The sequence below is a fragment of the Dromaius novaehollandiae genome, chromosome 1 (assembly GCF_036370855.1).
Source record: "Dromaius novaehollandiae isolate bDroNov1 chromosome 1, bDroNov1.hap1, whole genome shotgun sequence".
Lineage (NCBI taxonomy): Eukaryota > Metazoa > Chordata > Aves > Casuariiformes > Dromaiidae > Dromaius > Dromaius novaehollandiae.
In genome coordinates, this window is record NC_088098.1 from 199828769 (window position 1) to 199846895 (window position 18127).

General features: G+C 35.5%; 1 protein-coding gene across 6 annotated transcripts in view; it reads right to left on the reverse strand.

Annotated features, from left to right (window-relative positions):
- Positions 1–18127, reverse strand: part of ZMYM2 (zinc finger MYM-type containing 2) — a 90378-nt gene that overhangs the window by 52905 nt on the left and 19346 nt on the right. For 4 of the 6 annotated variants that reach the window (XM_026112110.2, XM_026112104.2, XM_064505034.1 and 1 more), the window contains exons 3-7: positions 16859–16981; positions 14714–15573; positions 8312–8597; positions 4797–4962; positions 3709–3921 (exon numbers count right to left, since the gene is read on the reverse strand). In XM_026112110.2, the coding sequence (XP_025967895.1) occupies positions 3709–3921; positions 4797–4962; positions 8312–8597; positions 14714–15563 (1515 nt within the window). In that variant the 5' untranslated portion in view covers positions 15564–15573; positions 16859–16981. The remainder of the gene's footprint in view (positions 1–3708; positions 3922–4796; positions 4963–8311; positions 8598–14713; positions 15574–16858; positions 16982–18127) is intronic. The other 2 variants (XM_026112109.2, XM_026112106.2) reach the window with 2 other exon arrangements.

An 18127-nucleotide genomic window follows, 5' to 3' on the forward strand; every position in this document is an offset into this window, starting at 1 on the left:
TACGTGTTTTTGGTTAAATGTCTTTAATGCCAGGCATATGTGGGATCTATTTCAATCTGTTGCAAAGATATTAATTTTTAAATAAATCACAACTTTTAAGGCAGGTAAGTTCTCATTTTAATTATACAGAATGTATGCTCAATAAGTAATAAAATATTGTAACATTTACAAAATTATATAGGGACAATTTAATAGCCTCTTTGTTATACGCTGTCTCATTTTCTCCTAGAGTTATTTTTTTCTTCATTTTTCTTTATTTGTTTTCTTTAGCATCATTCTTTACGTCCTTCTTGCCCCTTCTAGATGTGAGGCGTAGGAATCTCAGTGTAACAGGTAAAGAATTTAGGATCTAAAAGAGATCTTTTTCAGGTTTTAAAAAAACTGCTTTCAATAAGAATTATTTTTTGGTATTGTTTTGACATTTTACCTAAACTGTCTTTGGGGTTTTGTTTCCAAAGGAGGTTTTTTATTGTCTGTACATAAAACAAAACAAAAAAACAAAAAAAAGAACTTGCACTTTTCTGTCTTCATGAGTGGCTGTTCTATCATCAGGAAACTGCTCCTGCATAGTATCACAGTGATCATTAGTTAAGCGGTATCTATTTTATTTTTTTTCTTAAGTTCTTACAGTTTTTTATTTTTCTCCTATTTCTTTTAATTCACAGCTTTTTCATATTAAAGAAACCTAAATTCTGTAGTTACATCAGTTGTAGGTAACAAAGGACAGCCATCACCTCTTGGGTATGTAAAACACAGGACAGACTATTCAAGATCACTTCAGTGTCAGTTTTAAGCGGGTTTTGAAAACTGGGTTTGAAAACATAAGTGCATCCATCACTTTGAAAGATGACTTAGGCACTTCTGGAAGGAAGGAGAAAAAACCCCCACAAACCTACTCCGCCTCCCAGGAATAATGCTGCTTCTGATTTCCCTGCCTCCCCCCAACACAGTCTAAAGCACAGAAAAGAAACTCTTTACAAATGATGAAATGTTTGCCCTGGGTGGCCATTTCAAGAGCTGCAGTATTTTTGTTAAGCACAATTTTAATTTTTCATTCCAGGAAGAAAAAATGTCCATGATCAGTTAGGAAAATTAATAGTTCAAGTCAGTGTAATATTTATTCAAAAAATAGGGATGAAGTATATAGATAGGTACAAGTAGTAAAAATCAGTTTTCATTTATTACTACTACAAACGTATAAGCATATTGATAGGTGTATAACATTTACAATATATTATAAACTACTTAATACAAAGCTCAGAGTAAGACCTATTTATTGTACAATTATTTGTGAGAAAACATTTGCTAAAACTGTTATATGACACATGATATTTGGCTATACAACACAATGTTGTAATCAAATGATACATCATTTTTTCCTATATTATTGATTCTAATGAGTTTATTTCAGTATGTAGAAGAAACTCTCCCATATTCTCTCCTTCACTGTTTTTCCCTTAAAAGTGAGATCCAAATAAAAAAGATTCCACGGAAAAGTTGTTACTACTGAATAAAGCAACCTACAATTACCAGTTGTGGTCCAAAGAGTTGTCAGTGGTGTTTTCAAAGTCAAAATTCCTGTTTATAACCAAATTCCTTGAATCCGTTCAGTTCAAAAACCTTCTAAGCAAGGCTCCATGTCTGTACTTTCAGTGTGAGCATTACTTGTTTTACAAACAAACAAAAAAGCATTTTTCCAAAATATATTCAACATTAATGCAAATGCAAGTTCAAATCTAGATAAATCCTGCTAGACAACTAGTTATTCTCAAATAATTGTGCCCTGGGCAACTTTGAAACCTACAACAACATACACTTAAAAAAAAAAAATTCCTATTTTTATAGTTTGAGTTTCTCCTAATATTAAGAAACATCAACAAAAAAAAAACACAACAAAAAAAACCCCAAGCCCCACACCAGGAATATTTGAAAACTATCAGCTAAGAATTACATTTAGTCACCAAACCAAGCTAAATGCACATAAGCACTCAAGTTAAGCTTCTCACAGCCTATTAGTTCCCCGGTACCAAATATTTTCACAAAGGAATTAAGAACTTGCTTGAATAAAGCCTGCTGTCAGGAATGGATGCACCCAAACAATGCGTGCTGCAATTTCCTCACAATACCCGCTACTACTCATGAAGGTTCCTGGTACTGCAAACTGCTCCCCTTCTCCCCAAATCAGACTAGCGCATACAACTTGCTACCCATCCCGCTCAAATACACATCTAAACACAACATAACAAAAATATCTGAACAAACAGAGTACAGTCTGTAATGAATGTGTAAGTACAGATTTATCATTTGACCTCTCAAAATTCCATGTTCATTTCATAATTCCATATGCAGTGCATGTTATATTGGTTGTGTGGGAATGTCTCAAGTTCAAAGTTAATCTCATGTCTTTTTGTTTCTTCGAGAGACAGTATTCAACGTTTCTTCAAGTCTTTCCATGGCTTCTGGGCATGCCTATGTTTTTAGTATCTCGGAAACCTATCCTGTCCCTTTTGGTTTAGCTGTGACAAAAGAACAATGCTTATGTTATGCTTTCAGTTGCGCTATTTACACATGCATATGTTTCCAGATTTGCTGTTTGCACACTGCATACACACAAGAACAGCCATTCCCAAAAGTAGCAGAACTGAATATCCAAAGAGAAAATACAAACATAGATGATGCAACATTTAGGAACATTCCACACTGGGCTCCCTCTCTTTTGGGTCACTGGTTTCTTAAAAATGGAAAGAGATGAAGACAGAGCCCAGAGCAGTGTACAGAACTAGCACCACTCACGTATTAAAACGTGACCTTTGAAAGCAAGTAAGGAAATTCCTTCCAAATAAAACAACCATTTTGCAACACTATCCCTAGAAACTCAGAGCTGTATGGACCAGGCCATCATGAAATAAGATAAAATATGCAGAAAAATAGAGAAAATAAAACCCTCAAATTCCATATCCTCCCCCAAAATATTTAATGTTTTGGAACCATCCTATTACACCATGAACAGTGTGATTAACATTTCAGCCTTCCAACTAGTATTAGAAATGCTTCGGCTAAGCTGGCTCTGCAGTATGTAAAAGACATCACCACTCAGTATCAGACTTCTTGATTAGACTTATTTTTAACCACAAACATTACTTAATAGCAATAGCTTAACAGTCTTAAGAACAAATAAAAACCAAACCAACTAAAGAAAAATGAAAACACACAGAGGGATGAAGGTGTCAAACAATTTTGGAATCCTATGCTGCGCAGTGAAGGAGATTAGACGTAGTACAGGTACACAGCCAATGTGTAATCAGTTAGAGAGTATTTTCACAGCTCCCACCTGCATGCACTGCATATTTTTGAATGTTTCAGCTGCATACAAGCAGGCTTCTATATCTGTAATAACATCACTTATGGACTAGTAAGTTTACACATCAGGCTTGCTAGTAACACACTATTAAATGATGTTCTCATTAGAAAAAAGTAGAAATTATTAACAGAAGGTTTAACTTCAATGATATTTTCCTTAATACATAAGTATTGCTATTACTGTAACATCAAAAAAAGCCAGTAGTAGAAGGCCCATTCCAGCTAGTTTGCATTGACTTGCATTAATTTCATCTTTAGAAGTCTATGTTACTAAAGATTTCTAACAAACTGGACAAATTTAAGCAATATGAGTATTTCATTTTCATTTATAGGCTAAGAAATAATTACCTGTTTGTATTCACCAACGCAGTTCTGACAGCAGAATCTTTTCTGCTGACCATCAATAGTAAGAATATTGTTTCCAGCTCCTTTACTGGGCAAATACTCCCCACAATGCTCACAGCAATTCATTATTAAACCATTTGCCATCCTGTATCTATTGAAGCAGTGGTCACTGCACAGCTTATGAGTCATATTTTTAAAGCTAACTTCATGACGAATCTAAAAAATAAAGAAAGTATTTCATCACCACACAAGCACAAAGTTATTACTTAAAACTATCAGATAAATAAAGTCTTACACTCTTGCAAAATTAAAAAACAGATTTCACTAGCTCACTGTACAATTTAGTGACAGAGATGCTTGAAATGACTATGAAACTAACATCAATGTTACTGTTGTCTCCAAATTTCTGGGCAAAATCTTGAGCCTGTTTGTTCTTGGAGCCTGGAAGCAAATATCACAGAGAAGGATACAGTAATTGTCTATCAGAGTAGGCGGTCAACTTCTGTAATTTTGTCAAAAATCCAATTTGCAGGCTGACAACATGGCATATGAAGATTGGCCAGATACACATGCATTCAAGGTTATGTAAAGGAATAGCCTGAAGCACAGCTGGCCCAGTAATGACACCCAGGGTAAATAGATTAATGAAAATTTATCATTTAATTGACTATATTTTACATATATGTCTAACAATTTTGAGTAATCTCAAGATAGGTAACATAGTAAACCAATTTTTAATGGCAATTCTTGTACACAGCATATCAGTCTGTATTATAACTACAACTTCCAGGGCTTAATAAAATTGTTAAGAGTAGGTACAAAATATTAGCATGAGACACTTTAAGAAACAAAGTTCCAATGGAGAAGTCAACAAGAATAATTTCAATTTTTTTTTTAATTCTTTCCTCCTTCAGTCGCTCTTAATAAATATCAACTCTATCTCACTGCATATGAAAATATGGAACCATTTTTTTTATTATCCTTATGTTCAGTTCTCTTACTTTAGAATATTTAAGTTGAGATTATTACTATTATTGTCATGGGGGAGAGGGAGAAGAAAAACAGCAGCAGCAAAAAACACACAAGCAGACCTCAGTTAGTTTACCACAGATAGTGCATCTTGATTTATTCAAAGCTCCTTTTGAGGGATTCTGTTTATCTTCATAGAAGGATAAACATGACGTACTGCAGAACTCCTGGAAAGACTCACTTGAATCAACTTGAGCAACAATGGTACCTTTCATTGTTGTTATATCTCTGAAAGACAAAAAAACCCTCTACAGTGTGCGTGTATACATGTAACAGATATAGATAGAACATTTTACATTTATAAAATTCTTCTTAATGCTTACATTTCAAACCAGTTTTGGACGTGTATTATTGTTAAACCTAGTGTTTGACAAAGGGCTAACTACAATATTTATATTAGTTGTAAAAATGTTAGCACACTGTATTTTCAGTGTAAAAACCGACTTTGTTATTCTAATTGGGCTATTTTTTTTCCCACATTACATTATTCCAGAACTAAATATTTTTTAATATACCATTAGGCACCAACTGTGGCAAACTCAATCTTATGCAAAAAAGTTAACACACTGAAATTGAACTAGCATCTTTTGTGGCTTTACACAAAAATTATACTTAGTCAAGTTTTGTACAAAAAAAATCAGAACTATAATAAAACACAAATAAAGGCTATTTCTTGCTTATGAGAAAACCACCACTGCAGCACTAATTTCAGGATAGGATGAAGGGAGGAGAGAAGGTATTGCATTCTTATAAACATAACCAAGATTAAAACTCTACCACAAGCTCACCTTATACAAGTTTTATCAACTAAAAAAAAGTTTTAATTATACCATTAGTTTAAAGTTCCAAGTCACTTCAACAGTTCTTGTAGCTGTCCATGAGCAAAAACTTAAATCTGTTAAACCAGACAAGCAACTGGCAACAAAATTAATCAGACAGGACAAATCCTCTCCTAACTAAACTGAATCCTATTGTTTCTCTCTGAAGTTAATTCTAGACTTCTTGATCTTCGATTGTGTGTTGCACAGCCTGCAAACTTAGTAAAGTATCTATGCAACGCTTCTCGCTCTACCTTTGTTATTTAATCATGTCTTCCAAATCTGTAAGGCCATCCCATTGGTAGTTTCCCTGTTAATGTCAAACTACCTTTCCTGATTTACATAATATATTTCTGAAAATTGTTTTTTAAGCTACTCAGTTTCAGCTCTAGTCAAGTTTATTGTTTTGTTTGTTTGTTTGAGTAAAAACACAGGATATTAGCTTGCAGTGTCTGAGATGGAAGGATTCATGAAATATTTTCAATTTAAATATGCATAATGCTTCCAGTCCTATTAACTTCACACTGCAGTGACTACCAACAAGAAGTTATGTGCATCAGTGTCACAGACTAGTGTAACATGTAATCAATTAGCAGACTTGCTCTGAGCACATTATAGCAGCTTAGGAATTTTCCTGATAAATGTTGTCACTTAGCAAGAACCCCCCCTCATCTCCACAAGAATTAAGCCATCTAAAAGTGAGAGTTACTATAGCTTTAATACTAGAGTGACAGAGTAAGAAATCTGTATCTTCTGAAGCCAAAGTACAGAGATAGGCTATAAAACATATGAAGCACTGGACTATTTATACACATACCACAAATTATAAGCAGTAAGAAGAAGAAATAAGACTCACTCTTTGCCTTCCGAATAAGAAAACTCTTCATTATTGACATACTAGAAATGCCATTAGGCAGAATAAAGAAAAAATTGATTGAGCAGGTCTGGATCTCTACTGACATAGTGATGGATCATCACGTTGGAAGAGCCATGCCCCAAACGCTCATACCTAGAAGCCCTAAAACTAAGATGAGTGGAAAATATTGGCAGTGTACAGCTACTGGAAAAATGCTGTGCGCTTCCCTAGACACCCTCCCTTGAAAATGACTTGTACTGCCCCGGGATATTAACACTTGGAAGCCTGCCTTCCATCAAAGGAAAGTCGGCAAATTTTGGCAACAGAAAGAATTTGAGGTGATGCAGTAAGTTTTATCACTTCTGTTTTGCAAAACAAAGCCAAAGGTCCTGCCCTGAAGAGCTTACAGTTTCCAGCTGAATTCCACAAGGACTTACAATTAACTTTTAGGAAAGCACATGAGTAGTTTCAAACCTAAGTCAAAAAGTAACAGCGTCAGTAAAAACTGAGTTTTATAAACACTAAGAAGAATGCCAAGTGTCCTTTATACTCTCCTTCTTAATACCATTCCCACACTACTATCTAGCCACAAAGGTTTTATTTCAGAAGAATAATCCTTTGAGAATTAGTTTGATTAAATGTATGTAAAAATTATGAATTGTCACATGAAGTTACACAATTAAAACAATTATCTTAGGCCTCACTTTTCTCACTTAAAAACCCCCTACATTTGAAGATAAATCTGAGTATCACCTCTGAAAAAATCTCACCTATGACATAACAACTCTTATCATCTATCCAACTTACATTCAAGACTTCATTAATTTTGCTCAAGTTCCCATATCCTTTCACTGAACTGCCATCTGACTAATATTACATCTGCATCAGTAGGAAAAGAACACAGAAGAAAATACAGAGTACCTGGTTTGCTACCACTAGGTAGCAAAAATTTAGCAATATAACAAAAAGAGGCTGGGAAGACTGGGCTTCTTAAGGAAACCATGTAATGAAGAACAATTTCATCCATATTCTGCGTTCCACTTAACTGTGATTTAATGAGCAAGTGAATAATATAGGAAAGAGTTCAAAGACCAACATTCTCAAAAACCGTGTGAAGGTGAATTCACAGAGGTTCTCTGGGAATCAAATGCATTATACAAACTAATGAAAAAACTAGATATACAGTATTTTCTCATCATTCAAAAATAAAGCATTTTCATTTAGGGCGATGTTGTATGTATCCTCTTACAATACACTGAGAAGTATCTCCAAAGAATCAGTTGCAAGAATTGGCCAATTAACATAACTAGCCATGAGTTTTCCAGATTCCATTCAGAAATAAAGAGATCAAATATTCTTTGTACACGGTACAGCTAGCTGAATATGGTAGGTCACCAAAATATTTCTTTAAAAAAGCTGTATACATGCATAGAAACTAAGAATAAGACTTTAGAGTGCTTTTAACTAGCTTTGTAGAGGTAAGCGTTGAGAGAATTTGAGCTTAGCATATGAAACCAACTAAGACACTTTGTCTAAAAAAAGAAAAAAAAAAATCAGCAAGTTTGGGTATATTGTCTTTCATAGAAACAATCTGCCATACTCTGAACTCAAAAGCTGATAAAGTTTTATTTTGCTGTAGCATACACAATGAATTACACAGAATCACAGAATGGTTGAGGTTGGAAGGGACCCCTGGAGATCACCTAGTCCAATCCCCCTGCTCAAGCATGGTCACCTAAAGCACGTTCAACATTTCCAAACAACAGTAAAGTGACAGTACATGAAGCATTTGTATAGTCAGGTTTTATAATTATCATTAATAGAGCACTGCTTGTAATTGCATGAAATTTGCAAGTATTTCTGGATTTAGCTGTTAATACGGAACAAAATAAAAAACTCTTACTTTTTGCACATAACACAGAGTTTCTTTGGAGCAGGTTTGTGTGAGAATGATGACAGGCAGGTAGTGGAACAAAAAAGGTGAGCTGATCCTTTTCGCTGATATGCGGTCTGTCCCTTCTGTAAAGGCTTTTTGCAGTTTGCACATGTGACTTTAACCTGTTTAGAAGGCTGCTGCTGGGCAGAAGGCTGGAAAATCTGTTTAGGAAGTGATGCTACTGGTGACAAAGAATCCACACCTGGTTGCTTCTGATTCCTAGGAAATGAAGCCGACTGGGATATCCAGGAATCTTAAAGACAAAAAACAAAGTCCATAAAGTCAACTGAACAGACATTCCTGTACAAACAAAACAGGACAATATACACAGATATATGATCAGAAAAGATTTGCTGGAACTGTCAAATAATAGAGGAAAGCATTACTTCAGAAGTTTAGAGTTACAATAAAATTCAGTTTGATGGTATCACTCTCCACTGTGATAGAAAGCTTCAGAGCATGAACAAGTCTCAAGATGGCCCCATTCCACAACTAGAGGCAAGTTTTATAGACTTTAATTGACTTGCACTGTCTGCAAATTGGCAGCTGTACCTCCAGATAAACAAAACTGCAATTGCCAACTGCAGTTAAAAAGAGAGACCAACAGAGAACATGAAATTTCTAAACTGAGTTTTCAGAGATAAGTTTTGCACATTTATGTTTAAAAACATGAAAACTTAGGTCTTCATTAGTTATCTTGTTCTGAAGTAAGCTTTAACAAGCAATTGAAAAAGTTAATGTGCGATAAATCCTAGAGTTAGGGTTCCCATAATAGTTTCTTAGTCTAGCTTCCAGCCAGAGAATTGTACTGCAGTTAGAGCCAAGTACAGTGGGTCAACAAAGCCAAGATCTGCATCTATGTTAACGGCTCCTGTAAGAGTTCCTGTTTTACTCAGTAATTCTTTCAATCCAATAGCTATCACTTAATCCGCAAACTCACTAATTCATGAGTGTTTCAAAGCCTTTAGTCTTCCCCAGCAGAAGTCAATAAGCCTAGAAAATTACATTCCATTAAGTTATGGCAGTACACAAATCCATCTCCCCATGTTCCAGACTCTGGTAGTCTTCTGTCTTTACTCCTGGAGAATAGGCTACTACAGAACAAATTCATCTTTGGCCAACCTTTTATAGGATAACATCTTACAGTGCAGCTTGCCTAACAGGAACTTAAGTAAAGTCTGCTGTCCCACAGAAACACATCTAGAAATGTCACATGCTGTTGTTGAACTACATGCTCAGCTTCTTGGTTTGATCCAGAATGTGCAATTCTGGCACTAATTCTGGCAAAAGTATCCTCCATTGAAATTTAATTTCTAGGCTTTTCTCCAGAATTTAAGCTTTCATTTTAAGTGACCATCAGAATGTAGAAACTTTGAGCTTTTGAAAGATGCCAAGAATATTTAAGTATGAGAAAAAGAAAAAGAAAAGCAACGAACAGGAGCTTTCTTACATTACAACAAACCATTTATATGTATTTTCAGTGGTGTGTCAGCTATCCCAAACACTGTCACAGCATGTGGATTTATCTTTTCAGACTATCATTCCAAGCACCTAAAAAGAGTATTTCGCTAGTAGCTTGGCATTTCACTACATCCTCATCTACATAAATATTACTCTATTTTCTAAGTACTTGTGCTACCACTTTTAAGTTACAGTGAACACAAAATTTATCATAACTAAATAAAAAAATACTAAAGCCTTGAATGACTTACTGCAGTAACTTAGTATGTTCCCGGAGTGTTATTACAAGGGGTATTAACAACCACATAAAAGGATTTTAAGGTCTGTAATTCAGATGGTTACCTATAGATTTCAGCAACTGTCCATAACCTGTTCCTAATGGATGTTATCTGGTCTGTAACCATTCATTAAATCATATGAGGAAAGGCTCCCTTCTATTTTTTGAAGTCTTCTCTTCCCCCTAAAGGCTTTTATTGAGAACATTCTGCTGCACAGTTTTAAAATTCAGTTTAGGAACATAACGTCCCAAGAACCCTTGATACACCAACAAACAGTGGATATTCCTGTACAAGTGGAAGATCATTTCCCAGTATGACTCTGTAGCTCAGATGTCCTGATGACAATCAAGGATGTCCTATTTCTCAGGTGTGCAAGACAAGTTGGAAACTGACCCATCATAGAGCATGAGTGTATAGAGAAGAGCTAGGACAAAGACATGAGGAAAAGACTGAAAGAAAGCAGAACAAAACAAATTCTTCTTTAAGCCTTTAGGCAAGTTTACTTTAACACCTGAGTCTCCACACAGAAAAACTAAGGCATGTCACCACAGTGCTTGAAGTTAAATTTGACCTGAGTGCCCTCTTCAAACTTTTCTACACTATTGTGTCAACTGCCTCAGACAGACGTAGGTATCTCCCGGCAGCACTTTGATGCATCAAAATATTTTGAGATTCTCCTCTTCTATGACAGGTTTGAAGCGGGAATGCACTGTATTGCTGCTCTATCCTGAACAAAGGGCATGTCCAGTAAGATTACACAATATATGCCTGTAATTCTAGCAGCACTCAACTGCCACTCACCAAAACATCAGTCTGCTAGGGTTATTTGGGTTTGAAACTTCTACCATGACTTCCTAGTACCTCACTGAGATAATCTCTATGTGCCTAAAATCTTAAGGCTCCAGACAACCCCCCTCAATTGACATTTTATTGCATTTTTCCTTCCACAAACACACCACAAGAACATCTAAAGATGCGTCTTCTTGCTTTTTCTTTATTGCTTTCACTTTTTCCATCTTTCACCTTCAGACTTCATTTTTATACCATGTTTTTTGTCACATTTCACTTTTTAACCATGTTACCTCCTCCACTTAACATTTTCTATGAAGAACCCATAAAATGCTTTTCATGTCCTTGAACTGAGAAAGTATATTACATTTCCTTAGTTGATTCATAATCAGTTTGCATACTCCGCTGTTCTAATGTCTTCATCCTTCAGAATCCTATCTGCAATTCTCTCCTTTAATGGTCAAGTTTATGGTACAGTTTTACGTTCGATCTCTTCGTCCTCTAACGGCATTTACAATGTTCCTGTCCTTTCTCACTCATTCCTGCTCTAAACTGCTATAAAGTTATTCCTTCCCCTCAACTGCCCCAACACATTCATTTGTGGAGGCATCTTGCAAAATAGCTCAATGTAATGATGCCATTTTAAAATCTTAAAGCACGAGAAACTGCATCAGCGCAACTTGAGACAGGGAAGAAAGGTTTATCAACTGCTGTGGAAGTATGCAGCTCTTAAAGTCAGCTACAGCTTAGTCAGATACAGTTATGTGGTTCAGATCAGTGCATTTTTGAGCTGTATCCTTTAGTTGTCCTATTGACTATGTGTTGGTTCTGTTCTTGGACAGTTTTGATACACAAAAACTAGATTCCTTTCAGAGAAACTAAAGTTCCAGCCCAAAAGCACCTGAAATGTACTCCAAAACCTGTTAGGGACATTAGGTTCTGAATTAACATGTGGAACACGAGGTTCTCTAGTAGGCACCAAACACCTCCAATATAGCGGATGTACTTAGCCCAGGGAAACAGGCTAACACTAACCCAAAAGAAATCTTCCAAACCACCTACAGTGGGTTTGTGACCACATATAATGGACTTCTGACAAGCCTCACCATCAGCCATTTTGATCTACTATTCCCCTAAGAATATGCAATCTTTTCCACTAGAAAAAAAACCTGTATGTATCAGGAAACTATACTCCAGGTTTTTATCTTCAAGGCTTTAAGTCTTTTTATTTATATTAAGAAGCAAACACGAATACTTCTCCAAGATGTAAGCAAGAATGTCCTTAGGTAATGGACTAGTCCCAAAATTTGCAAAACTGCTTTTATAATTGATTATATTTAAGCTTTTATCCAAAGATTTCACATACAACAAAATGCTAACAAGCAGGAATTCCTAAAGAAAGTTGTGATACCTGAATACATTTAAAGTTTGCTATTGACTTCTTGCATCCCATTCTGAACTACAGGCAGTGGTTTTCAATCTGTGGTCTTTTCATGATACAAAGAAAAGCATATTTACCATCAACAGGCTTAAATTAACTAGGCAGGATTCTTCACCTCTGTTGGAAATATTTTAGAAATATGGAAATCTGAACAGATAGACCACCACTGACTCAGAAAACATGGGTCTATCCTTAGCAATCGGATGAGAGTTACGCAGACTATTTTAAACATACTTAAGAACAAATTCCTCCTGATGATATTAGAGAAGTTTCTAACAGGCAGTGTTAACTTCTACTGACAAGCACATAGAGTCTCTCTCTAGAAGAAAAGGAGGCAGCTTCTGGGGAAAAAAAAAATAACAAAACGAAACGTGTACCTTGAAAAGCTCTCTTACATCTTTGTAAGTACAAAAACCTGTAAAAGATCCACACCTACCGTGTTTCATTTTTTTTCTTGTGTAAGAACCATTTCCACTATAGCTGTCTTCTCCTTTTCCTCCTCTTGTTTCTTCTTCTCATGCTCTTGGTCATTTTTCTCATTCCTTCTTTCTCCTTCCCTCTTACCTGTGGTAGCCCTTCCCATTTCCTTTGGAGCCTACTACTCTTTACTTCTTTTTCACATACAAAGACCACAGGCATAAAAAAGATCCTATATACATACATCTCATATTCACCCGTAAACTTAGTTCTTCCTCCCTTCGAGTGAGTCCCTTTCATCCAGTCCTTAAAAGGACACCCAGCCACTACCCCAGGGTCTCCAAACTCAATCTATTTCAATACTGCTATGGTTCCTGCACATCAGACTTCACAAATGCAAGTGCGTCCCTGTTAATCACACCAAAAATAAAAGTACAGTATTTCATGGGAAAGCCCAAGCTGGTTTTCTTAAGACAGAGGCAATGTTTTAATGTTAATGTTTAAATACTGTAAGTTCCTATACATCTACTACTATTTGTGACTATCTGTGATGACACAATAATCATACTACATGTCTGAGGGATTAACTATCAACAGTGGGAATGTTCTTTTTAGAAGATTAAATAGGAACTTAATTTCTAAATTATCCAATGAAGACAACTAGACAAAAATTTCTAAGCTTTCAACTTCACAAATCAAGTTTTGAAATTAGTTTCAAGTTTAACACAATTTTAAAAAGCAACATTAACAACTGACTTCTTTTAGAAGAAAGCTTAGTTTTATACCGCCATTTTTATAGTACAATATGAAACACATGAATAAAAAAATTTTCAAAAGTACATTTTGTAATACATTACCAAACTGAAGAACTCTTATTTAAGTATTTGTTGAAAAACAAGTATAAAACCCATTCATTTTAAGCTGCATGTTAGCAAGAAATTGTGTATTAACAAGGGTCTACTGCACTTGGATTTTTAGCTGTTTTAGATTTTCATTTTAAAATGATCCTACTCAATCTGAAGTTAAACCTCTACCAAAATCCTAATTCATTTTCCCGATTTCTAGCCTAACAGGGCAGCAGAATATCAGTTATGTGTTAGAACTTCACCTTTACACTGGAAGATTTTAAACTGTGTCTGTGAAAGCTTAAATTCTGTAGAACACAATTCCAGAAGACCATTCACAGCTGCCCCATTTTGCCATGAGTGAGACCTGTTTACTTGCTAAACAGGGAGACATATTTTACTGCTATTTTCACACAGATACAGAAATAAAACAGCCAACTCCTAAACCCAATTAATATTGTATAATACAATACATGTTATAACAGGTGACTCTAAATACCAATCCAAGTGTATATAACCTACTGCAGGAACACATGAGTACACAAATAACTTGGACCCCATTTTGTTAAGCGTTGTAAATACTGAGAACTTACTATTATGCAGTGTATTATGCTAGCTAACTACTTGTATGACTAAGATCAGACTTTCAAATTCATTTTTTTGCATGTCAAATAATATTCAGATGACATGAGAATAAAAATCAGCAAAATTATACTTATTTAAATAATGTTGATGCATTATACTAGTCACAGAACTGCAAAATAGTTTTACTAACAGTAAGGTAAACAAAAAGGTACCAAACCTACATAGATGCTCTAACCTTTGTGTGCGTTAAAGGGGCACACCAAAGTCATAAAGTAAGCTTTGCTTTTTAGATACATATATTTATGTCTCAAAGCCCCTGAAGGCATTACTAACTGCTGAACTGGAACAGTTTATCTACCCAACACACTGTCATTGACTGAGCATATTTTATTCCAGAGAGTCACATATTGTTGTGATGGGGATGAAGGAAACCAAGCTCTTCTCTAAAAATTAAGCTAAAAATACTATACAGTGTAACTTCCAAAAATATTTTATTCAAATATTCAATGATTTCTTTCCAGCTTTTAAGGAAGCGTTTAATATTATAACTTACCAGGATTGTGATGAGTCACAGATTCTCCGTTTTGAAATACATCTCCAGCCACACTCATTCTACCAGGATTGAAAGGTCCTACACCAGTCTTGGTCTGTGAAGTTAAAGATGGGGTGTATGTTTGTATATTAACACCAAAATTACTTGACTGCAGTCCGTTAGATACATCTCCCAAGTTGGAATTCTGCAGTGATGTTACATGTGTAATCATTAAGTTCATGTCACGCCCTTCAGCATTTTCTAAATGACCATCACTCACAGAGCTCATAGCACCTGTTTCTAATGTGGTAACATTAGCAATCTGAATTTCAGAGTCTGGTTCTGTGGTTATACCACTATTACCAATTCCTGAATTTACCTTACTCCTTGAAAAACTGGAAGCTGAGAATTCCATATCGTTGGTTCTATTTTTACACTCTGGAAGTCTTCGTTCATTAAAACTGGAAGCATTCTTCTCTTGTCCTTGATTTGTTTCAATATCTTCTTCATCATCAATAATAATAGTTTCACTTATACTCCCCTTTTGAGAATTTAAGTCTTTTGGAGGAGGAAGCATTTTGGAATCATTCCCCTGAAGCTCTTCATTTTTTGATGACGTAAAAGCAGAGTTCCTTTGATCTGGTATCAGTGATGTAGAAGTTTGTGGTGGTTGTATAGGTTCAATAAAAACTACATCATCATCATCATCTATAGGCGAGTTCTGGAATTTATTAGGTCTAGAAACTAAAGAACTGGGTGGACCTCCAAATGTATTTCCTACATTTGCAAGGCCCGCTGCCATGGTGGTATTCCCTAGCAGACTAGGAGTATGTTCAGACAGTTCTAATCCTCCCAGAGAACTTGTGTCCATTCCAGATCTGCTGTTCAAAGAAAAACACATAAGGGGGGTGAGGAGATGGGGGGAGGGAGACCAACTTCAGAGTGAGATTTAACTTTCCAATAACAGTTTTTAAAATAACTACAGAATTAAAATAGTTTCAGCTTTTACTTGTTTCCTCTTCCTGAGATCATCCAAAGGAAATACAAAGTTTCTCTATGTTCTTCAACTGTCTTTACATTTATCTCCTTTCTAACATTATACTAGCAAAAGACATCGCCATAACCAACACTTTCACTTAGTTACACATCATTGTTTAGCAAAATATATACACACACACAAACACACACAGTGGAAATGGAATTTGTTGGTATTTATTATGTGAGCTTGATTTCGCAATCCCTCTCCCAACCCTTGAATATAAAATGGTCCTGCAACACTGCTTTTTTTCAACTGCAAAGCAAGATCAAGGGTTAAACAAGCAGACTGAAAAATCTGAAGTCTTATTAAATTTGATTCCTATCAGAAGTGTTACAAAATCTCAACTTCAATAGATTTATACAATTTTATACAACAAAAATGACTTATACAACAAATTTAAAAATCATTTTGCATATTAATAACCTTGAAATTCAACTGATTTTCCCCCAATTCCACATAGTTAGAAGCTCCTTATACTGCCACAGTATAACTGACACACAGAAGTAAGAGAGAGAGCTTTGGAACTGCTGCATGCAATGAGAAGAGATCATTACTGAGTAATGGAGGATGCAGAGCAACCTCTTGTTTCTAAGTCACTACAAGAGGCAGCTCATCTGAGGCTCTGATTTACTACCTCATGTTGCACTGCAGCTTTCAACCACTTTATCTGCTTTCTCACTCTCAGCATGAGATGCTTCTACAGTCTCCCTCCCAATTTTTACTTTGTTCATGGGTTTCTTTGCCGTTAGTAATTTTACAGTTTTGGGAGTCTGCCATTTACAATTGTCAATTCTAGCGTGAATTTTGAAGTGTCAAAAGGCAATCAGGTTAAATTTTTTCCGCACCTGTAATTCCAAGCAAATATACAATCATGCATACAAAACAATCAATACAGAGAAAAATCTTTGTACTAAAAGTTAGTAAATTAAGCTGATATTGATACACCTACTAAGAAAAATACAGACATAATTACATGATAATTTGGGGACATCTTGGAGTATATGCTAATGTGTGATACCACTGAACCTCTGTGCAAAGCTAGAAGCAGCTTTCTGTGTATTTCTTTAAAAACAATCTATGAAAAGGTGAGTAGGAGAAGCAGAAAAATCCTGGTCATCAACACTTACCCATCCAGAAATCCACTGCAATCTGTCTACCTTAATAAGTTACTCCAAGACTTTTCCCCCACTCCGTCTGGGGAATCTGCTCTTCTTGTATCACCTTGCTGCCCTCCACAAAAACAGCGTGTTCTGAAACAGAGTTAAAACAAATTAAATTTCTGAAACAGTTTCTTCATCTCTAACTTCTTTGTACCTACCACCTTTATTAAATTTATTTCCTTCTAAATTCAGACCTGATTTCTAGCACTGTCATCGTACTACATTAGAGAGAATGTCTGTCTATACAATTATTACCAAAAGTAGATCAGCAACACTATTGTTCATTCTAGATTTTCCACTTTGTCATCTCACATTTCCAGAATCCTTTATTTGATACTATATAGATAGATGGAAAAAAAAACAACATTGTCTAGTAAGAAACAGACATGGCTGCAATTAAGTAATCAAACACTAGATTTAAAATTAAGTATATGTGTAATAAATATTAAGGAAATAAATGGTTCAAATTGAGCTATTGCCAAAAAAGAAGTCTTAGCAGTTATGTTTCTTTTCCATGTATCATGTCAGCCTCTCTTATGCTTGTAGCAGATTATACAATGTTTAAATCAAAACACAGCAAAAGGAAAATTGCAGAATGTACTTTATAAATCAGGCTTACAATGCAACATAAGCCTTACATTAATAATTATTTTCAACTTGTATATACTGCACTCAAGTGATACTTAACACAATGAGATTCAAGATTCTCACTCTGACCAGACATCCATAGCTTGTATTAATGCATATGACCATTTACAAGAGACTGAAAATGTTCAAAGTTCAAGCCTATATTTATTCTACAGGTTTTACAACAGTCATTACATTTCCCAGACTTGGCAGTGTTTTTTCTTCCCCCCCGCCCCGCCTCCAAAGGAGGGTATCAACTTGTGTATCTACTGTTTGAAGACAGCCATTAGAATCCCCAAACAGTAAAGAAGTCCAGAGGAATAAATCTCAAATATTCTTCAAAGCATTTACAACATTATTCAAGCCCTCTTGTCAAATAACTAAGCCGGGGGGGGGGGGGGGGGGGGCGGGGCCAGCAAGATGGATCCAAACAGAAAAGCTGTGAACCAGAGAAGCAACCACCTTTTAATTCCTTCGTATGTTAGCCTTACAGCCAAATGCCATTATGTAACAGCATTTGAACAGTAATAAAGGTAACACTGGTAGCATTCAATTGAAATGAAAACAGTTTTCGTACCAAGAAGTTGTATAATCAATGCACCTCCCTGG